At 49.2% G+C, this 23,436-nt stretch overlaps 1 protein-coding gene across 3 annotated transcripts in view; it reads left to right on the top strand.

Moving 5' to 3' along the window:
• The first annotated feature begins 768 nt into the window (after window positions 1-768).
• LTBP3 (latent transforming growth factor beta binding protein 3) overlaps window positions 769-23,436 on the top strand; it is a 336,564-nt gene continuing 313,896 nt past the window's right edge. Inside the window, exon 1 of one of the 3 annotated variants that reach the window (XM_069208015.1) lies at window positions 769-1,692. In XM_069208015.1, coding sequence (XP_069064116.1) covers window positions 1,458-1,692 — 235 coding nt within the window. In that variant the 5' untranslated portion in view covers window positions 769-1,457. The remainder of the gene's footprint in view (window positions 1,693-23,436) is intronic. The other 2 variants (XM_069208017.1, XM_069208016.1) reach the window with 2 other exon arrangements.

Below are 23,436 nucleotides of genomic sequence, written 5' to 3'. Positions count from 1 at the left end.
GCCAGTGCCACCAAACAATTGGACTTTTCTGGAGTAAATAAACGTTTGCTAAGTTTCACTAACACAACAAAGATACAGCTTGGGCAAGAGCAGCGCACGTTCCCATTATAAAAAATAAACAGGGACAGTGCAGCACAAGTGCAAGGTCCGATAATGCACACCCCTTGCACGTTATCAGCTCAGTTTCCTACACAGACCATTCATTACCTGGCCTGTTGGCAGCAGCAGCGAGGGTGAGGATGGCAGAAAAGCGATGTACAGATAGAAGGTGAGAGTGAGGGCGAGAGAGAAGAGGGTGAGGCAGGCGGAAGCGGAGGGTGAGTTGCTGACAGCAAGGTGAGTGGGAGAGAAAAGAGAGAAGGGTGACGCAGAGTGGAGGATGAGGGGGAGTAAACAAAAGAAATAAAGCACATATGTGCAAAATCCCAGACATATCGAGCCAAAACCACTAGGCACAACCAAGCAGAAGGTAGGGTCTCCTTCACCTCAGTGGGACAAGTAATACTCACAACGAGAAAACTTACAAAAACAAAGCCCCACCCCACCGGAACATCCCGAAATCAACGTGTTTTGCTGTTGAGGCGTCGTCGTCGCGCCGCCACGAGTTGTAGTGCTGGCCCCGCGCCTGTAATCGCCAGGTGCCAAGAGCAGCTTCGGCGCGGCATCCGGGGAGGCTTGTGGTGGCTGTGGCAGAGGCCCGCATCATCTCGCCTCTCCGCAGTTCCCGCCCACGGCTCATATTATCCATAGAAAGTGAGCGAGGAAAAAGAGAGGGGGTGAGGCACAGACGGAGGAATGTGAGGAGCCTCGCCAAGCGCCGCACAGATTTATCCCTACGCGCAGACGTAGCAGATTTCAGTTTTTTGTGCTGTTGCTGCTGTTGTGGAAACTTTTATCCGCTCCTGGATCCCTGACCCGGCGTCCGCAATCGTTGCTATTTCTCCGGGCTCGAAGGGAAGAAAGGAAGCAGACCGGCCGAGGAAGAAGGAGGTACGTTTCGTTGCATCTGTGAAAGGAGGGTATAAAGAAGGCATCAGCTGACGATCCCAAAGAAGTTTCCAAAGCAAAGAGAGAACTTTCGGGAGGACTGGAAGGGCCTTCTGTCAGGGGCAGCCTTGAAGCACACGATACGCATGGAGTAGTCGATGAAAGAAAGAAAATAACGCTCGGGGCAGTCTGCCAAGGAAAAGAAAATAACGTTTTAGAGCAGGCCTTGAAGAAGAGGAAAGACCATCCTGGGAAGCCACTGAGTAAACCAATTATATGTTACAGAGCTGTGACCGAGGGGAAGCAAAGAGCATTCAGGCAGAGCCTGAGATTAAGTACAGACGATACTTTCTCTGAAGAGGCAGCGAAGGGAAACAAGAAAAGGTTCCCAGAGGAATTTACAATTGCGAGGGCCGAGCCACCAAGGCATCTTATTTTTTTTTGTTCTTTTCTACAACCAGGATGGCACGATGATGCAAGGGCTGCTTTTGTTGACGTCCTTGGCGCTGGGCGGGTGGTGTGCCATCGCCTCGCCTGGCACCGTGGCTCGGGAGCGTTTCAAGGTGGTCTTTGCTCCCCTCATCTGCAAGCGGACCTGCCAGAAGGGGCAATGCCGAGACACGTGCCGGCCTGGCAGCAATATGACACTGATTGGCGAGAATGGGCACTCCACTGACACCCTCACTGGCTCGGGGTTCCGCGTTGGTGAGTCTTTGTATCATGAGAAGTTGGGGAGGGACGTGGGTGGGAAGTTGAAACGTTTTTCAGGGTATCTTGGTCTGCGACAACTGGTCACACCTGGTCACCGTACAAAACACTATCTTTGGAGACGCGTTGCACCAGATACTGGCTCTTGAAGTCACAATAAGCATACAGAATACAAAGTTGAAAGTTTCTGAAGTACAGGCAGTTGCAACAAGGCGCAGAGTGTGCATCAAGCATGTTCCCATCTAGGCCTTACTAAAACCACAGTCTCGCCCCATTTCGCCAATTATTGAGGCCGCAAGGTATCTCTTTAATCCTTTGCTTTCTGTTCTATTGTTCTGCCAGGGTGTGCGGAGTAACCTCTGTGAGTCAGAGACTTTTAGCAGATGAATTTCCTTTTTGAACACCATTTTTTTCTTATTCATCATTATTTCATCTTCCACCCAGAGGACCAGTTCTTAGTTGTATTAATTTACCCCTCTCACCTTATAATCATCTGCAGTATAATTTGAGGATTTTAGCAAAACATTCTAGCTCCAATGATTCAGGCGTTATTAAATGGGTTTCAAATTTGGGTGCTGTGTTCCGCCAGGTACTTTACGATGGTGGTCGCCTTCATCTGCTGATTGCTGTGTTTTGATATTTTAAAAGAGGTGAATGTCTTGCTCACACAGTGTAAATATGCCCATTTGATGGACAGTGGAAAGGGCTTTTTATCTGCATTAGGGAACAGAAACCTCAAATACTGAAATGTAATTCACAAAAGGTGGATTGAATTATTACTTTTTGTCGTTTTTTATTTCACCATTAGCCCAAATTCATGTTCACACCACAGGCACTACTATTAAAGTGCAGTTATTTCAACAGCTCACTCCGACATTGTGAAACGCACAAATGTTACAACTCTTCTTAAGGTCCTGTGTCACTTGCTAGTGAGACTACATAATATACATAAAATGCCCTATACTGCTTTGCTGAGTTGTTTTTAATTGAAAGAAATGGTGTATGATAACTGCTTAATCAGACTTTCTCTGTTACGCTATTTTTCAACCCTTGTGCCTACATAATGTGCTCTGCCATTGCTGTATACTACCAGTGGCCCGTCTATAAAGTCATATAATGAGGAAATGCTTTAGCACACAGGTTTAATACTTTGAAAACGAACTGGTAGCAAATGTTCACCTTTTTTATAAGCTCAGTTAGGACGTTACAAGAAGAGACCCCCTTCTTCCCCATATATGCAAGTCAGTTCTGGTCTTCCTCAAAAGCAGCAATCCGTAACACCAGTTAAAACCTCTTCTCTCGTAGGGGATTTCCATGTATAGTCATAAGCACTGAATAGTTCCGCGCGCCTGCGGGGACCCCGGAGCACTGTTGTGTAGTATATTCTTAAGTGCAATCATCAGCTCCTTGACAAAAAAGGTCTGTGAAAAACACTTAAGAATAACAATGTGCAGCCTATGTGAACAGCTACACAGGCCAAATTGTTAGAAGAAAAAACAGTTGTAGTGTAAATTTCACGTTTAAACCTCTATTTATTCTATAAATACATAAATAAATACATTCTCATATTTTATTTACACCTCTCATGAGAATAAAACAATGTAGGGCAGTGTAGCCCATAGGCTGCCATTATACAGAATGAAAATAGAGCTGTGCCTTTAAGAAAGTAAAGTCTTCCTGTTTCCCATCATGCACAGCAAAAGGCAGTTGCCTCAGTTCTTTTTTCCGGCTCCTTTCTGACAGGACCCTGAAGCATTGAGCTCTACCTCACAAAATCCTTCTGTGACAGAAATTCATTTAAAATCTTTTGAATTTCATTTTCACTCGACGTTTTTAACATTGAGTGATAATTTTCTGCTTTTTTCTGTTAGATTCTGACAGAATTTTGAGGTTTTTCTACTTCAGAAATGCCTTCACTGTTTGACAAATGTCCTTCTTGTGGCAGAAAAAAGGCCAAAACAGATCCACATCGGGTCTGCATAATTTGCCTTCCATCCAGCCACAAACCGGAGTCGTGTGACATCTGCAAAACCTTCTCCAGAAGGACCCTTCGTGACAGGGAGAAGATCCGACTCCAGGCGAAAGAGGACAGGAGGAAAAGTGGTCATTCTACCACAGAGCGAGGAGAAGGTCAGTCTTCTACCAGGGCTCACACTGGTTCCTCTATAACTCCGACCAGACCGGCTCAAAAACGGCACAGGTCTCCGACGACGTCGAGGGCGTCGACGTCGAGGCAAGGAACGGCGCCAACATGCTCGCCGTCGAGGAGTGGTTCGCCGGCGAGAAAGAGACATCGCTCGCCGTCGACGACGATTTCGCCGTCGAGACGGCGTGGACTTTCGCCGTCGAGATCTGGGTCACCGTCGACACGGCGAGGACGTTCCACGTCGAGGAGATCTGAATCCGGTTCGCCGTCGAAACGGCGAGATCGATCAACGTCGAGGGGTGCTCGACGTCGTAGACGTTCACCGTCATCACGGCGACGTCGAGGGTCGTCGTCGAGAGATTCTCAACGGCGAGAAGAATCGACGGCGAAGGGCACTCGCCGTCACCGTACTTCGACGTCGAGGAGTGTGTCGACGTCGAGACAATCAAAAAGACCTAGGAGGGTTTATACAACCTCAGAATCCTCGGCTTCACTCATCCTCCTTCCATCGTCTCCACAACTCTCTCCTCGACAATCACCATTGCCACAGACGCCGGTAACACCTACGGCGCCTCTTCCGGCTCCGCCTTCAGAGTCTGTTTTGAGGACTCCAACGCGGTCTGTAAGACGTTCGGGACATTCCTCTAGACGCTCTTCTTCCTCTCGGCACCGTCATGACCCACAGAGATCTCAGCATTCACATCACAGCCGTTCTTCTTCGTCTACACGGGACTACTCTCCAACCCTATCGGACTCACCGTCCCCGAGAGTGTCCCCCATAGATGATGTGAATACGTTCCAGGAGGTCTTAGTACGAGGGGCAACCAAGCTGAACATCCCGCTGGCGGTACCTGCCCCATCGACGTCAGTGATCTTCGAGACCTTGCATCACAGGACATCTTCCAGACCTTTGCTTCCACTGGTTCCAGGTCTCCTTGAACCAACAATGGATATTTTCCTTGCACCGGCCGCAACAAAGTCTGCTCCTTCCAGACTTATTAAAAAATATCGTCCACCAGAACAAGATCCTCTATTCTTGAGGTCGGACCCAGTTCCTGATTCGGTGGTCATAGTAGCGGCAAAAAAACTGCATTCAACCTCACCATCTTCTTCTTCACCTCCAGATAAAGAGAGCAGAAAGATAGATGCTGCAGGACGAAAATTATGCTCTACTGCAGCCGTCACGATGAAGGCAGCCAGCGCTACTGCGTTATTAGGGCGGTACGATCGTGCCCTCTGGGACTCTTTGATGCAGTTTGCGGAACATCTTCCTAAGGATAAAAGGGAAGATTTCCTGGAGGTCGTGGGTGAGGGAGCCATGGTGTCTAACCAAATTATAAGTGCTGCAGCTGACTCTTCGGTGCTATCCGCACACAATTATGCACACGGGATAGCGCTCAGAAGGCATGCATGGTTGAGACTTACATTACTCAAACCTGAAGCGCAGCAGAGAATACAAAACCTGCCTTTCTCGGGCTCCACCTTGTTCGGTTCTCATGCCGATGACGAGATGGCTAGAATGAAAGCTGATCTAGATACCTTGAAAGCGGTAGGCATGGAAAGACCGAAAGAACAAAGAAAGGTTTTCCGGCCATATCAACGACGACTTTTCACCCACCGGTATCAGTCGCCACACTGGATGTCTTCGCGCCCCCAGCAGCAGCAACAACAGCAGTATCAAAGGGGTTTCTCTACTCAGCGAAGGTCGACAAGGGGTCGTTCAACACCTCAAACTCAGGCAACTCGACAGGCTCCCACGTCTAAGCCCTGAATCTTTGCTTCCCCCTCCTCCGTTATCCACTCCGGTAGGGGGAAGTATCTCAAATCATCTGGACGAGTGGCTACGCATCACAACAGACGCCTGGGTATTGAATATTGTGAGACATGGTTACGCTCTCAGATTCACCAGTTCTCCACCATCTGTTCCACCCAAAACAGCCAACCGCCATCTCGAAGCTCTACAGTTAGAGGTCAATATCCTATTGCAAAAAAGAGCCATAGAACCCGTTCCCATCAGCCAACAAGGGAATGGGATTTATTCGAGATATTTCCTTGTACCGAAAAAAGACAAACAAGAGTTTCGTCCCATCTTAGATCTGAGGACAGCAAACAAATGGATTCGCAAAGAAAAATTCAGGATGTTAGCCTTACACCAAATTTATCCACATCTACGTCAGGGCGACTGGCTATGTGCGATCGATCTTTGCGACGCTTACTTTCATATCCCAGTAACCAAGAAACATCGAAAATTCCTAAGGTTCACCGTCGGGAAACGCCATTACCAATTTGCGGTTCTACCTTTCGGCCTAAAATCAGCGCCAATAACTTTTTCCAAATGCATGGCGGTAGTAGCCGCCCACTTGAGGAAACAGCGAATATTCGTCTACCCCTATCTAGACGATTGGCTCATAAAGGCCTCCAGTTGTCTCGAGACACAGCAACATTTCGAATGGACTCTACAACTGCTGCAAAAACTTGGTCTTCAAGTCAATCTCCTGAAATCTACAGCAACACCTGTTCAGAGGTTGCATTACTTAGGGGCCATTGTAGATACCAGGCTAGGAAAGGTGTTTCCTTCGGAGGAACGACGGTTATCGATTCTCCAGAAGTGCAAACAACTGCAGGAAAGACCTCAAGCCACTGCAAGAATAATAGCTTCTCTACTGGGCTCGATGGCGTCTTGTATCCATCTGGTTCTCAATGCTCGCCTCCATATGAGACCATTGCAGGAAAACCTGGAAGATCAGTGGTGTCAACTGAGGGACGATTGGGAGAACAAAGTCCTTCTTTCTCCTCACACCCTACAATCCCTCAAGTGGTGGTGTTTACCCAGCAATCTCTTGGTGGGGATTCCGTTCCAACAACGGCCCCCATCTCAAACCATCGTAACAGATGCGTCACTGATCGGATGGGGGGCGCACATGGAACATCTTCGAGTCCAAGGCGAGTGGTCACAGAGAGAGAGTCTCTATCACATCAACCTGCTGGAACTTCGCGCAGTCCACCTTGCGCTCAAAGCCTTCCTTCCCTCTCTGAGAACGGAAACTCTCCTTCTCCAGACAGACAACGTGGCCACTATGTACTACGTGAACAAACAAGGAGGCACCAGGTCCAGAATTTTATCCAGAGAGGCTCAGACAATCTGGCATTGGCTTCTAGCCAGGAACCTGTCACTAGTGGCAACTCACCTGCCCGGCATCCAGAATGTTCAAGCGGATGCCCTCAGTCGGGTAATGGACGAGAACCACGAATGGGTACTACACGACGACGTCGTTCATTCCATTTTCGCACTCTGGGGTACCCCCTCTACAGACCTATTCGCAACCCCAGAAAACAAAAAATGCCAAAACTTCGCCTCCAGATATTACCATCCAGGGACACTGGGGAATGCCCTGTGGATAAGCTGGTCAGGAGCATTTCTTTACGCCTTTCCACCGCTTCCCCTGATTCCGGCGGTCCTCCAGAAGCTGTCCAATGTTCAGACCAAAATGATCCTAATTGCTCCGGAGTGGCCACGCCAGTGGTGGTTCCCAGACCTTCTTCACCGGTCACTCAAACCACACATCAGGCTACCATATCGTCCGGACCTTCTCACGAAGTTCAGAGGGCAGATATCTCATCCCAACCCCTCATCGTTGAGTTTGGCAGCATGGCTCCTGAGCTAGTGCAATATGGACACTTGAACCTACCTCAGGACTGTATGGAAATTCTGAAGGAAGCAAAGCGCCCTTCCACACGATCAGCCTATGCAAGCAAGTGGAAGAGATTCTGCATTTGGTGTTTACACAACAACATTGACCCGGTTTCCTGTGGGGAACAATCTATCCTGCCATACTTGTTAAGTTTGGCAAAATCGGGCTTACAACTGTCGTCAATAAAAGTTCACTTGGCGGCGATAACGGCATACAGAAAGAGTCCTTCACAAACTTCCTTTTTTCGGATTCCGATTATTAAGGATTTCCTAGAAGGTTCAAAGAAGGTTTTTCCTCCCATTAGAAAGCCTTCTCCTCCATGGGAACTGAACGTTGTCTTATCACGTCTGATGCTGCCGCCATTTGAGCCGATACATAAGGCATCGCTGCAGCATCTCACATGGAAAGCTGCTTTTCTGGTGGCAATCACTTCAGCGCGTAGGGTCAGCGAAATCCAGGCCCTTTGCGCTCAGGAACCCTACACGGTTTTTCATTCTGCGAAAGTGGTAATGAGAACTCATCCAAAATTTTTACCTAAGGTAGTCTCCGACTTCCATGTGAACCAAACAATTTCATTACCGACTTTCTTTCAGAATCCAGCTACCCCTGCTGAGAGAACTCTGCACTCTCTGGATGTAAAGAGAGTCTTGAAATTTTACCTGGACAGGACAAAAAGCTTTCGAAAATCACAACAGCTTTTTATTAACTATGGCCCAATCAGAACAGGTTTGGGCACATCTAAACAATCGTTATCCAGATGGATTGTTTCATGTATAATGTTATGTTATCAGTTAGCAAACAAATCCCTTGGTGGTAGGCCAAAAGCCCACTCTACCAGAGGGAAAGCAGCTACTGTAGCCTTGATGAGAAATGTCCCTTTGGCAGAAATATGCAAGGCTGCCACTTGGAGGTCGGTCCATACCTTTACTAAGCATTACTGCCTTGATACAGACGCTAGGGCAGATGCTCAGGTTGGGCAGGCTTTGCTCAAGAATTTGTTTGCATGATTCATGTTTTTCTCAGTATTCTTATATCTACTCCACCGCGGTTATGGGGATGGGCTTGCTACTCTATTCAGTGCTTATGACTATACATGGAAATCCCCTACGAGAGAAGGAATGGTTTCTTACCTGTAACTCCAGTTCTCTCGTAGGGGTATTTCCATGATAGTCATAAGCAACCCTCCCTCCTCCCCGGTGGAGTTGACATAGAACATGAATATTATGGAGGTTGGTACTCCAACAAATGTTTTGTTTTTTCTTCATGTCAGGTTAATAGCCTCCAAAAAAGAACTGAGGCAACTGCCTTTTGCTGTGCATGATGGGAAACAGGAAGACTTTACTTTCTTAAAGGCACAGCTCTATTTTCATTCTGTATAATGGCAGCCTATGGGCTACACTGCCCTACATTGTTTTATTCTCATGAGAGGTGTAAATAAAATATGAGAATGTATTTATTTATGTATTTATAGAATAAATAGAGGTTTAAACGTGAAATTTACACTACAACTGTTTTTTCTTCTAACAATTTGGCCTGTGTAGCTGTTCACATAGGCTGCACATTGTTATTCTTAAGTGTTTTTCACAGACCTTTTTTGTCAAGGAGCTGATGATTGCACTTAAGAATATACTACACAACAGTGCTCCGGGGTCCCCGCAGGCGCGCGGAACTATTCAGTGCTTATGACTATCATGGAAATACCCCTACGAGAGAACTGGAGTTACAGGTAAGAAACCATTCCTTCTCTCTCAATAAGGTAACAAACATCTGCAGATGTGCCTTTGTCTCAGGCATCACGACTGTATGAAATTAGACTTTCCTAGCATCACCATTAAGGGTTTCATGTCTGGTCGTATCGTTCCCTCACAGAAGGTCGATACCTGCATCTCTTTTCTGCTGCCTAGACCCAGAAGTGCATCTTATCATATAAGGTTCCATTTTGCCAGCTCTACCAGGTGCTTATCAGCTCTGAGATGCTTTAGCACGTTCTACTGTGGTGTGTGCGGGGGTGATGGGCAGCTGTTCTCTGCAACAGATTATAGGCCAGATGTACAAATCATTTTTGTGTTCACAAACCATTGGCAACCGCAAAAATGCTTTTGTAAATGTATATAGCTTTATTTGTGATTTGGTAACCTATTGCTGAATTGCAAAATGGGTTGCGATTCGGTATTAGGATTGGGTGAATTTAGTGCGTCCCTTCCTAATATCGAGTCGCAGTTGTATGTGTGAATGTATGACCGAAGTGTGACCGCAAAACATTCGCATTTTACTATCTACTTCAAGCAAATGGGAAGGGATTCTAAAGTACTCCTTCCCCTTTGTGAATTTTATTTTTTATGAACAATTTTTATTGAGGTTTGAACAAAGTGTACAAAAGGAAAAGCACATCAATCCCCCACACCAATCCTTCAGTATGGGTCCACACCCGTGTATGTCAACATCATCAACCATAAACAATTCAAAACCACAGTCGCATTTACCAAATTCCATGATATTGTTAGAACCCCACATGTGTTTATGGTACCCAGCCAGCCATTTCCCCCATACCTTGGCATGCTTACAAGGACACCCTAGGGGTTCATACACCAGTCTCTCTTGTCGTTCACACCAATCAACTCCACGTCTCCATCTCGAAAGGGATGGTAGACCCGGATAGTTCCATGAGGCTGCAGTGTCTCTCTTCGTCACCATCAAGGCCGTCCTTACCCTTTGTGAATGTTTGTAAAACATTTTTAAGAGCAGGCAGTGGTCTCACAGACCACTGCCTACTTTTAAAAAATGAAAAGAAAACGTTTCTTTTTTTTGTTTTAAATGCATCCTGTTTTCCTTTAAGGAGAATGGGCTGCAAAAAAATGCTTTATTTAAAAGCAATCACAGGCATGGTGATCTGCTGACCCTTGGAAGCATCTCGGTGAATTTAGCCATTCCCAGTGGGTCGCAAACCGAGCCTCCCTCATTAATGTTCATGAGGTATGTTTATTTGCGGCCCACTGAGAATTGCAAAATGTACACATGTTTGTGATTGGGTGTTTGCAATTACCAAATAGCGAATTGCAAGAATTTGCTATTTGGTAATCACAAATGATTACCTACGTACATCTGGCCAATTATTCTTTCTCCATCACTGAGATTGTTCTGTTCAGTCTCCAAGGTCTATGCTGTGAGGTAAATTAATCAGAGCTTTCAAATTGGTGTTTTGTACGGATGGATGCCTTGGGATGTGAGAGGAAATACCTGACACTCATCTGTAGTACGTCCTGCTCCTGAGACTTATTTCCACTCTCCAGAGCAGTGAGATGCCTTACATAGACTTCAAAGGGATCACTGGTCCTGAAATTTTACATCACAAAAAAAAAAGAAATACAGTTCATTTCGATGGGCTCTTTATCCAAATGAATGAATGTCACCCTCCATGGAAACTCAGAAAGTTTCAAACAGGATTTTGTATGGCACGCTAATCACGCATAAGGGTATCCAGGTGCTGGGTTCGGCTGCTTGAAGGTTCAGTTTAAGACCCAGGTCTTGAGCCCCGTTCTGAATCCCTGGAGAGAGGGAGCTGGTCTGAGGTGAATGGGGAGGCTGTTCCAGGATTACCAGTGAGGGAGGAGAACAAGTGGCTCCTACTATTGCAACAGCAGATGCAGGGGTGTGGGAGAGGGTGGCAGAGCGCAGGGGCTTGGAGGGGAGGTGGAAGTTGAGACAGTGGTAGAGGGGTGAAGGGCTTTGTAGCTGTGGGTCAGCATCTTGAATTCACATGGTGTACGACGAGCCAATGGAGTTTTCTCAGGTGGGGGTCATGTAGGTCCTTCTGGGGAGGTTCAGGATGAATCTGGCAGCTGAGTTCTGTATGAGTTGTAGTCTCTTTGTGAATTTTGATGTGATTCCTGGTTAAAGGGTGTTGCCGTAGTCCAGGCAACTGGTAACGAGGGCTTGCATGACAGTGCGTCTGGTGGAGACCGGGAGCCATCTGAATATCTGGCATAGCAGGCAGAGGATGAGGAAACAGACAGAGGATACTGCATTGATCTGGCTTATCATGGTGAGTTTGTTGTCCAGGATGATGCTGAGGTTTCGGGTTTGGGCCGTTGGAGTGGGGGTGGCCAGGGTGGCGGGCCACCTGGAGTCGTCCCATGGTTAGTTGGTGCTTCTGAAGATCATGACTTCTGTTTTATCTGCGTTCAGTCTGAGGAAATTGTCTTGCACCTAGTTGGCGATACTGGACCTGCACAGGTGGAAGTTGGCCTTTGCAGTGGAGGGGTCTTTGGATACCAATAGGTTTGTTGGGTGTCGTCGGCTTATAAGATGCTGTTGAATCTGTGGTTCCTGACGATGTTCGCCAAAGGGGTCATGTAGACACTGAAGAGGGTCAAATCAAAATCAAATTAGGATTTATAGAGATCAACTACTCACAAGGAAGGGTCTCAAGAGGCTGAGGGGGTTTGTCCTCTGAGCTTCAGTTGAAGAACTAGGTTTTAAGGTCCTTCCTGAATTGAGGTAGCAAAGGTGACTGCCTGAAATGCAGGGTAGGGTGTTCCAGATTTTTGCCACGAGGTAGACGAAGGGTCTTCCACCAGCCCAGGTCTTCCTTATGCAGGGCACGTGGTTAGTGCTTCTTGAGCGGGGCAGAGAGGTCTGGTCGGGGAGGTGAAGGTGAAGGTGATGCAGTGGTTGAGGTTGGTGGGTCCTAGGTTGTGGAGGGCCTTGTATGCGTGAATGAGGAGTTTAAAATTAATTATTTTCTCGATAGGAAGCCAGGGTGTGGCTGGGTGAAGAGCTTTGGTGGATGTCGCAGATGATGTTCATGAAAGGTAGGAGGGCTCTTTGGGTTCTGTCGGATAGGAATGATGTGATCCATTTGAGGGCGTTGTCTTAGATGTCGATTTGGTGGAACCTCTTGATTAGGGTGTGGTGGGAGCCGGTGTCAAAAGCTGCTGCAAGGTCACAGAGAATGAGGACAGTGATTCTCCCTGGTCCAGGATGGTTCTGATGTCCGTGGTGTTGATGAGTGCAGTTTCGGTGTTGTGGTCAGAGCAGAAGCCTGTTTGGGTAGTGTCCAGAAGATTGTTATTCTTTAGGTATACCATGAGTTGTCAGGGCTTTGGCAGGAAAGGGGAATAGGGAGATTGGTCAGTAATATGTGAGCTTGTTGGGGTCAGCAGAAGGCTTCTTGAGGAGGGGTTTGATTGCTGCATGTTTCCACTCATCCAGGAAGGTGAGGTGATGTATTTGTTCAAGATGTTGGGGAGTTTCCATCTAATGGTGTTGATTCCAAGGTTGAACATATGGTGTGGGCAGGGGTTGTGGGAGATCCTTGGTGGATGGAGCGCATCATGTTGGCAGTGTTTTGAGTAGCGAGTAGGTTCCAAGTTTAAAGCAATATCAATTAGTCTATCCTGTAAAAACACTTGGGCCCTTATTACAACACTGGCCGAAATACCCGCTTACCGCCGTGCTGACGGCCGCCAACATACCATGACCGCAGCGGTATTCCGCTATGGGTATTATGACCCACACTGAGAAAACTGCCACTATACAGACACCCAAACAAGTCCGCCAGACCAGAGGTCAGTAATAAACTGTTGATAGCAAAACCCACACCGTCACGCCAACAGGAATACGCCCACAGTATCACGACCTATGAATCAACACAGTGGTCTTTCAACCGCGGTAAACCATTGGCGGTACACACTGCTGCGCTAAAAATACACACACACTTACAAAACTACACCACATTGGACAATTCAAACAACACACACCTAAAACACATACGCACACCACACCCACACACTCACACCACTATAAAACACACACCAACATTACCCACAACCCCTTACAGCGAAAAAATTTGAACAAGCAGAGAGAGAGAAAAGCAAAGACCACACCATCATCCAGAGGCACAGAACACCATCACACTTACACCATCCACGCACCTCACAGCACACACCCCAACACATCACCCCACACATCACCTCACATATCACTCACACCACATCATGGCACCTCAAAGACACCCCAGGTTTTCTGAGGAGGAGCTCAGGGTCATGGTGGAGGAAATCATCCGGGTAGAGCCACAGCTATTCGGATCACAGGTGCAGCAGACCTCCATTGCAAGGAAGATGGAGCTATGGCGAAGAATCGTCGACAGGGTCAACGCTGTGGGACAGCATCCCAGAACCAGAGATGACATCAGGAAGAGGTGGAACGACCTACGGGGGAAGGTGCGTTCCATGATTTCAAGACACCAGATAGCAGTACAGAGGACGGGCGGTGGACCCCCACCTCCTCCCCCACAACTAACAACATGGGAGGAGCAAGTCTTGGCAATAATGCATCCTGAGGTATTCACAGGAGTAGCAGGAGGACTGGATTCTGGTAAGTCAAAGCTTTACTACTTTATCCCCCACCCTACCTGCAGGCCATCACAAACTCCTACCCCTACCCTCACACCCATCACTCCAACATCTCGCATATACCCCACTATCACAACCTACCCATTTCAATACCAAGCCCTGCATGCAACAACAATGCATGGACACTCATCACAGACCTGCATGGACACCCATCACCACAGCATGCCCAGTAGAGAGACTCACCAAACCCACATAAACACCAATCACACAAGGCCAAGGCGACAGGGAAAGCACATTAATACAGGGAAACACACCCTTTGCACAAGATGGCCCACACAGATACAATAACAATGCATTTACATCCCAACAGGACCTCTACCCAACGTCACTGGACAGGAGGTGCCAGCCATATCCAGTCCCCCCACAGAAGAGACCCACAGTTATGACAGCAGCTCTGCACGCCTGGATCAGGATGACCAGTCTGGCCCATCTGGGACCTCTTGACAGTCAGTTACTCTGCCACAGTCCCAAACCACCACAGAACCTTCCCCCTCAGGAAACACCAGCACAGCACCCACCCTGCGGGCCCATACCACTGTCCCCAGGACACATCAATCAGCAGTGTGTCCACCACTATTGGGACCCCAGGCAAACCCACTAACCCAGGACGATCAGGGACCTGGGGTCAGTGGCAGTGGGCACACGGTTCAGGGGACAGAGGCACAGGACAACAGGGAAGCTGGGAGGACTGCTGTGCGACAGGGGTAGGACAGGCCAAGGGAACCGACTCTCCACGAGCCACTCTCCAACATCATGGGAGCATGCCACCATGCTCAGGAGACCATGGGCACGGTACTGGCCAAGTTTCAGGAGCAGCTGTAGGAGAGACACTACATGGGGATCAGGTAGGCCCTAACCAAAATCTACACCATCCTGGTCACCATAGCAGGGGTGCTGGCTGACATAGGCAAGACCATGAGGGAAGCAGTGGCACAACAAAGGGCCCCTGACACTAGCCAAACCGAGGAACAGCCTTCCACCTCCGCCGGCGCTAGTGGACAGGAGTCACCGCCACAGGAACAACAGGCCACCAGCACCCCACCCCTGTAGAAGGAGAACCACCCCGCAAACAGTCCCTGCGATCCAGGCCGAAGACAGAGAACATTGCCAAGACCCCCGCCAGGAAATAAGACTCTCCTGATTGTCACCCTTCTGTCCCACTATGTCACCCTGTCCACCTTGAACTGCCATTCCTCCACCATCACCCCAGCCCCTTGCACATACCCCTATAATCATTACCCCCTAAATAAACACCCTTTAATCACAAACCAATCTGGAGTCAGTCAGATTTTTCACAAATGTATTATTACAACATTAGCAACAAATAGCAATGTAAATGTTCATTTACTCATACCAATGTATGACAGTTGTTGGCCAGCAGTACATATAGCAGAAGGCAGAATGTAGAACCCAGATCTGAAAAAAGTAAATCCAAAGGAAACAGTCAGTTTCCATAGACAGAGGTTAAGAGGCTGGCATGTACAATGTCCTACAGTATTCTGAAATGTGAAGAGGAGTTACAGTCTCTTACCTGTGTGTCACTGGAAGTACTGCATTATGATGTTCGTTCTGTTGTCAATATCTTCTTCCTCTGCCTCCTCTTCCTCACTGGCTACAGGCTCCACCACTGCCACAGTACCATCACCAGGCTCATCCTCCTGCAGGAAAGGCACCTGGCGTCTCAATGCCAGGTTGTGCAACATGCAGCATGCCACGATTATCTGGCACACCTTTTTCGGTGAGTAGTATAGGGAGCCACCTGTTAGATGGAGGCACCGGAATCTGGCCTTCAGGAGGCCAAACGTCCTCTCAATAATACGCCTAGTTCGCCCATGTGCCTCATCGTAGTGTTCCTCTGCCGTTGTCCTGGCATTCCTCACTGGGGTCAGTAGCCATGAGAGGTTGGGGTAACCAGAGTCACCTGCAAATTCCGAGGAATACCTGTTAGACACACACTAACCCTTAGGGACTACCCCATACCCAGACACCTACTCATACTGTGTGGGGACCTTGGGCTCACCTATTAGCCACACCAGGTGCCTCTGGAGTTGGCCCATCACATAAGGGATACTGCTATTCCGCAAGATATAGGCGTCATGCACAGAGCCAGGATACTTGGCATTCACATGGGAGCTGTACTGGTCCGCAAAACACACCATTTGCACATTCATCGAATCGTAGCTTTTTCTATTTCTGTACACTTATTCATTTCTGCGGGGGGGACAAATGCCACATGTGTACCATCAATGGCACCAATGATGTTGGGGAAATGTCCCAGGGCATAGAAGTCAGCTTTCGCTGTGGGCAAATCATCCACCTGGGGGAACACAATGTAGCTGCGCATGTGTTTCAGCAGGGCAGACAAAACGCTGGTCAACACGTTAGAAAACATTGGCTGAGACATCCCAGATGCCATGGCCACTGTAGTTTGAAAGAAGCCACTTGCCAGGAAATGGAGCACTGACAAGAACTGCACTAGAAGGGGGGAGAATACCTGTGGGCTGGCGGATAGATGACTTCAGGTCTGGCTCCAATTGGGCACACAGTTCTTGGACTGTGCAAGAATAAGTCTGTAGGTGATTATGATGTGTCTGTCTTCCATTGTCGACAGGTCCACCAGGGGTCTGTACACCGGAGGATGCCGCCATCTCATCATCTGCCCCGGCGGTTGTAGCCTATGGAGGAGAACGGTGAGCAGAGGATCATTTACCACATAGGTAGCACAACTATGTCTGCAGTAATGTTAGTATATCCGTGTGTGAAATAGTTAGTCTGTATATGTGCCAATATGTGCTGTGACGCAGTTGGGTGCCATGCCATGTGAACCCTGAAATGGCGGCTGCCTGGCTTGTGAGGAGGGACAAGGGGAAATGAGGTAACTGCGCTGGCGTTGTGCAGCGTCATGGTAGGCGGTCGAAGACTACCGCGCAACTCAGCATTGGTTGTCATTGGGCCCTATGGGTTTCAGGAGCCAATGGCCTTGTATGCCGGCGGTGACGGTATGCACCGCCGCGGACATGACCGCCATTTTCTATCTGTTCACTCACTTGATACCTGACCATCAACAGGAGAGGACCTACACTGCAAGCGACAATGGCTCATGTGTCTGGAGAAAGGGCCCCTGCCTTCACTGCGGAGGAGTTGGACAAACTGGTGGATGGGGTCCTCCCCCAGTACACGCTACTCTATGGTCCTCCACACAAACAGGTGAATATACTGTGAGCATGATGCGTGGGCAATGCCTCTTTGGAGTGGTGTGGATGTAAGCCACATTTTGGAGGGGTGAGGGCTGCATGTGAGGATGGTCAGTGTATGTGCGTCAGGACATGGGTGTGAACTGGTGGGCAATGAGTATGACGGTCCGGAAGGGTGAGTAATTTCCTTTCCTCCTGTACTTTTCCTCTAGGTCAGCGCCCACCAGAAGAAGGGTATTTGGTGTGCCATCGCCAAGGAAATGCGGACTCTGTGGGTCTATCACAAACGAAGCACCCTCTACCGCAAGAGATGGGAGGACCTGCGCTGCTGGAGAAAGAAGATGGCAGAGGCCCAGCTGGGGCTGGCCTCCCAACGTGGAAGGGGTGCCCGTCGCACCATGACCCCGCTGATGTTCCGCATCCTGGCAGTGGCCTATCCGGAGTTGGATTGGCGCTTGAGGGCATCGCAGCAGCCACAAGGGGGTGAATACAGTGTCATAAAGCTGACTCTGCGATGTTTAGGAGGGATCTGGGTGGGGGCTGTGGGTGCCCCTAGGCCAGGGCGGTCATGCCAGGGTAGGTCCCTTGTTTGCAGGCTCAGAAGCACCCCTACCCCAATGGTACAATTGGACAGCTACTAGTGTGCAGGGTCCTGTGGGTGTCATGAGTGCATATGTTGGCGTTAGGCATTGTACCCCATGGGGTGGTGACTACCATAGTGAGTGGGTGGGCAAGGCCTAGTGCACAGGGCAGCTCTGTGTGTGTTGTGTCCGCCAACGGTAGTGGTGTTGCTGGCATTGACCATGTGTGTCCTCTGTCTCCCCCCCCTTCTTGTTTTGTCACCGTGTCCTTGTGTGCATTAGCATCATCTGGCGGAGGAGCAGAGGCACCGGCGATGGAGGGAGCTGCATCCCACATGGCCAAGGAGGGTGAATCCACAGAGGGTGAAAGCACCATTTGGACGGAGGGTTAGGGGAGCTCCACGATGGGGACAGGAGGGTATACCAGCAACTCCTCCCCTGATGGAAGCTCCCTAGCGGTGGCGGACACCTCTGTGCCCACCCCATCAACAGGTAGAGCTGCCACCCCCCTTCCCAGCAGCCCCTCAGCATGTTTCCCGTGCCCACTCGCCCAGGAGGGTGGGCATCTCCTTCGCCCCAGGCACCTCAGGCCCTGCCCCAGTCAGCCCTGCTGCCCTCAGTGAGGAGACTATTGACCTCCAGAGATCCCTCACTGTTGGGCAGTCAACTATTCTGAATGCCATCCAGGGTGTCGAGAGGCATTTGCAGCAAACAAATGCATACCTGGAGGGCATTCGTTCTGGTGTGGCGGCCCAACAGAGAGCGTTTCAGGCTCTGGCCTCAGCACTGATGACAGCCATTATCCCTGCATCCAGCCTTCCCCCTCCAACTTCCACTACCCAGACCTAATCCCCTCTACCTCAGCCTATCCCAAGCACACCATCAGACCAGCATGCACACACACCAACAGACAAAAGTGGCTCAGGAAAACATAAGCACCACACATCCGACGGGCACTCACACAGGCACCATACCCATGCACACATACCAACATCTAATTCCTCCACAGTGTCCCCCTCCTCCATGTCCTCCACCTCCCTCCCAGTCTTGTCTCCACTCACACCTGCGTGCACTACATCATCAGCCACTGCCTCCATCACCAGCACACCCATCACTACACACTGCTCACGTGAAATCACCACCCCCACTTCCATTCATACGTCCCCTGTGTCCTCTCCCAGTGTGTCTGTGAGCCCTCCTCCCAAAGTACACAAATGCAGGCACACACCCACTCAACAGCCATCCACCTCACAACAGCCTCCAGCCCATGCACCTTCACCCAAACTCAGCAGACGTACACCTCCTACAACCACTACCTCTTCCTCCACTTCCACACCCCAGTGTGTCTAAAAAATGTTTCCTAGCTAACTTGAACCTCTTCCCTACACCTCCCCCCCGTCCGTCCCCTAGGGCCAGGATGTCTAGATCCCAGCCCAGCATCTCAGCCACCACATCTGCGTCTGCTGTGATCCGTGCAAAGCGGGGTGGATCGAAGGGGGCACCCGTCAGAGCTGCCAGTGTGCCACCTACAGATGGGAAGGACCACCCTATTCCGCCACCTGCAAAGGTCAAAAAGGGGCCGACTTCCAGCAGGGGAAAGTCGCACCAACCACTCAGCAAGGCCTCGCCCAAACACAGAGAGGACAATGCCAAGGTCCAAGCAGCGACTGCCAAGGTGGGGAAGGGCCACAAGGCAAAGGGCAAGTCACCTCAGGGCACAATGCCTCCTGTTGAGGGGCTGGTGACCACCATTTGGTCAGGGATGCCAGCGACCTCTTCCACAGTAACCACTGCCGCAACAAGCGCCACCTGCACCACCGCTGCCACAACATCGATCTGCAGCATCCTCCCCAAGGATCAACCATCCGAAGCTGCCAGAGATGGTATGGTGTCTCCCTCCACCACAACAGACACTTGCACCACGGCCAGCACTGACAGCATCTCCGCCGCAGCCACCGCAACCAGCACCACCATCTGCACTGCCACGTGCCCAGCCGTTACCAGTCTGTCAGATGTCAGCAGCTTCACCAGTGGGCAGGCGTCCGAGGCTGCAGGCGACGTCCTGTACCCTGGACACGCCACTTGAGGCACCACCTCCAGCACTGGCACTACCAGCAGTTGGCAGCCTAAGTCGCTGCAGGATGGAGTGTGGCTCTGCCTCCATGGAGTATCATGCTACCTGTTGCCGGTACATCGCGTGGCTCAGACACCCAGGTGAGAGGATGTTAACTGCCACACCCCAGGTGCAGCATCACTGGGCACAAAACCCCCTCCAGAACCAGTGGAGAGATACATCCACTCACCCAATCCTTGGCAGGATGAAGAACTCTGGGCACAAAGCCCCCTTCAGAACCAGTGGAGAGATACACCCACCCAGTGGAGAGATACATCCACTCACCCAATCCTTGGTAGGATGAAGCACACTGGGCACAAAGCCCCCTCCAGAACCAGTGGAGAGATACATCCACTCACCCAATCCTTGGCAGGATGAAGCACACTGGGCACAAAGCCTCCTCCAGAACCAGTGGAGAGATACATCCACTCACGCAATCCTTGGCAGGATGGAGCACTCTGGGCAAAAAAAAAAACTCCAGAACCAGTGGAACACGTCACCCACTTGAGAGACTGTGGCTCTGCACTCCCCAGGAGCGAGCAGTGGGCAACCTAACCACTTGAAAGACTGTGGCTTTGCACTCCTCAGGAGCGAGTAGTGGGCAACCCACCCACTTGAGAGACTTGAGAGACTGTGGCTTTGCACTCCCCAGGACCAAGCAGTGGGCATGGAGCCCCCTCGAGGAGCAGTGGCGTCGTACCATCTTCCGGCTGAGGTGCCCCTCTCCCCTTCCCCCTGAGGTGCCTGTGGTTTTTCGACCTGATGCCCCTGCAGTGTTCTCTCCGTTTTGAGGGAGGTGTCATGTGTGGATCTGATATGTTTGTGTGTATGGTGTTGTGGGTGAGGGTGGGGGGTGGGTGTGTGTGTCACTCTCTTTCCACCCCCTCCCCTGTGTGCTAGGTGCAGTACTTACCTTTGTCGCCGCCGCCGCCTTCTTTCTACTTCGTGGTGTATTAGTAGATACACCAACATGGGGGGGATCTGCAATTTGGGCTCCTTGGCTGGTTCTTTGTGGAGTGTCGAGAGGTGAGTGGTTTCAATTCTGTGTTCTGTTGTTTCTGCCGTGCTTTTCATGGTGTTGGTACCGCCCCGGAAAAGCTGGCGGATTGGTGCCTTGTAATACGGTGGGCGGTACATTGTCTTCTGCCTGTCTGTTGGTGGTGACCGCCACAGTGTTTGTTGCTACCGCCGTGGCGGTTGGAGTGTTAAAGTGGCTGTCTATGTTGGCGGTTTCCACCATGGTCGTGAGCTCCTCTTTTGTATTGCCGACCTGTTGGAGGTGTTACCGCCGGTTTAACACCGACCGCCAGGGTTGTAATGGGGGCCTTGGTCTTTAATAGTTCTGTTACAACTTCAAGGAAGGTGCTCTGGGTGGACAGCATTGCATTTATACTCGTAAAGCATGATCTTAGTTACACAGCAATATACTACTTTATCAAGTCCATGCAAGGGATATAGAGCAGGAGGACACATGCTGCTTATTCGTTTACAAATTGCAAGATTTTTCTTCAAGAAACGCCTGTGTGGAAAGGGTCTAATTATTGACATTTTCCCTGAAGAAGGAACTTTTCCGATGCTTCTGCAAAAGGTAACAGTTGTTGGACCTATATTAAATCCTGTTCCTCATCCTAGGTGCATAGCAGAAGGTTTGGTCATTTGGTCTCCTTCTTGTACATCTTGATCTTAGATCCAATGATGTTGCTGTTATGGATGTTGCGAATGCCACCTATTGTCTTGATCTTGCTTGCCAGACAGGGTGGTCATCAAAGGCTTGAATTTTATGTTAACCTACAGGTGATATGGGCTGGCCGGGGGAGGGAAAGAAGGTTCTTGAGTGTGGCTGTGACTTGGTCTATCTATCTGGGAACGCTGATGATTTGTGCAGCTGTGTGAAGTGCACTCTTACGCAGAGTTATGTGTGGTTCTGGGAGTAGGGTGCTGCCTCCACCCAAGTAAGGGTATGATGGGACTCGTTCGTTTAGGATTCTTGTTACTTCAGGGTTCTCCTACTTTGATTCTATGAAGCAGGTAGAGGAGCTGCTTTGCTGTCTGCATCATTCTAGCAAAGTGCGTCATAAAGGTGAGGCCGCTATTGAGAAAGAATCATAGGAACTTAGAACGGTTTAACAGCTGGTGGGATTAAACATTTAAGGTTGCCAAAAGGCAATCTTGAACTTGTGGTTGTCTTTTGCCATTGGTGATCAGTACATACTTTATTTCAGGGAGATGAGCTTCATGTAGGCTTGAGCATCCGGGTCTGTATTGGAGAGAGGCAGTCCTTCAGTTGTTTAATGCTGTTGCTAAATGAGATGTTCAGATAGAGCTATGTATTTTCTGAAACTGATGGATCTTGTTGTTTTTGACACCAGGTGTGTTCAAAGGCTCTTCATATGAACTTTGAAGATGACTGCTGACAACATCTAATATCAGGGTATAAGAAAGACCATAGGTAGATGGTCAGTTCTTGATTTCACCTAGACTAGTTAATTCCTGTTGTTCAATTGAGCTGTGTACCTTTGCTGGAAGATGTTGTGGAACCTCTTTTAATTATGAGAAGAGGGTGAACAATGCATGATGATCAACAGTGCTGAGTGATCAAAGAGTGCCAGAAGACATATGGCTGGGTCCAAACTGGAATGGCGTGTCGAGCAAAATAACAATTGATTGAACCCAGATCTGTGACTGGGGGTGAATGCTTGACAATATTCAGCATTCTGTCATCATCTTTTTGTGTTGCATTTTCAACCTACCTAAGTGGGAAGGGTATGCCCAGACATGGGTTTTGTGCTCTCTACACCACCAGTTTCAAGTTAGGCACTCTTATGAGGGGTGATACCCCGAAACCGGTCCCAGGTTGCTTGTTTACCAGACATGGGAGTACCTGGCCTGGCAGTTCGAGCTGGACTATTCCCATAGGGAGCAGGGTCAAGGCTGATTTACATATGGCTGGGTCCAAACTGGAATCGGGTGGCGATCAAAATAACAATAGATTAAGCCCAGATCTGTGACTGGGGTGAATGTTTGACAATGATCAACATTTCGGCCATCATCTTTTTGTGCTGATTTTCACCCTCAATTGTAAAGGTATGCTCACTACACAACTGGTTTCAAGCTAGCCTGGCTAGCCTGGCTGATGAGAGTTGATACCCCAAAACTTAGTGAACTGTAGGTCATCTTCACACACCTGGATGGGTGCTTTTTTGTTTTGCAGTGTGGTCTTAAATTTGGAGGACATCCTTCTTAATTTTGTTGTGTACCTGTGTGGCAATTACTTTCTGAATGATCTTCCCTAAGAAAGGAAGATAAGCAAATGGACTATAACAAAAAGATTTAGGTTGAAGCTAGCCTTTTTCAGCAGCCGGAGGATTTGTCTGATTTTGCTTGAATTTGAGATAGTGTGTAGACCACTGCATCAAAGATGCTGATCAGATGTCTGAACAGTTTGCAAATGATGACATTGACTATGAAAGATACAATGATCTCATCTTTTTGTGATGTATCCTTTAGAGAGACGAAGAGTCTCTAGTGTTCTCAGATCTTCGAGAAGTTAAATGTGATCAATTTGGTGTATTACATGTTGTGTTACAGGAGGCACAATAGCT

This window comes from Pleurodeles waltl, chromosome 9 (assembly GCF_031143425.1).
Source record: "Pleurodeles waltl isolate 20211129_DDA chromosome 9, aPleWal1.hap1.20221129, whole genome shotgun sequence".
NCBI lineage: Eukaryota > Metazoa > Chordata > Amphibia > Caudata > Salamandridae > Pleurodeles > Pleurodeles waltl.
Note: the sequence above shows the minus strand (reverse complement) of the source record. Positions and strands in the feature narration are given on the sequence as shown.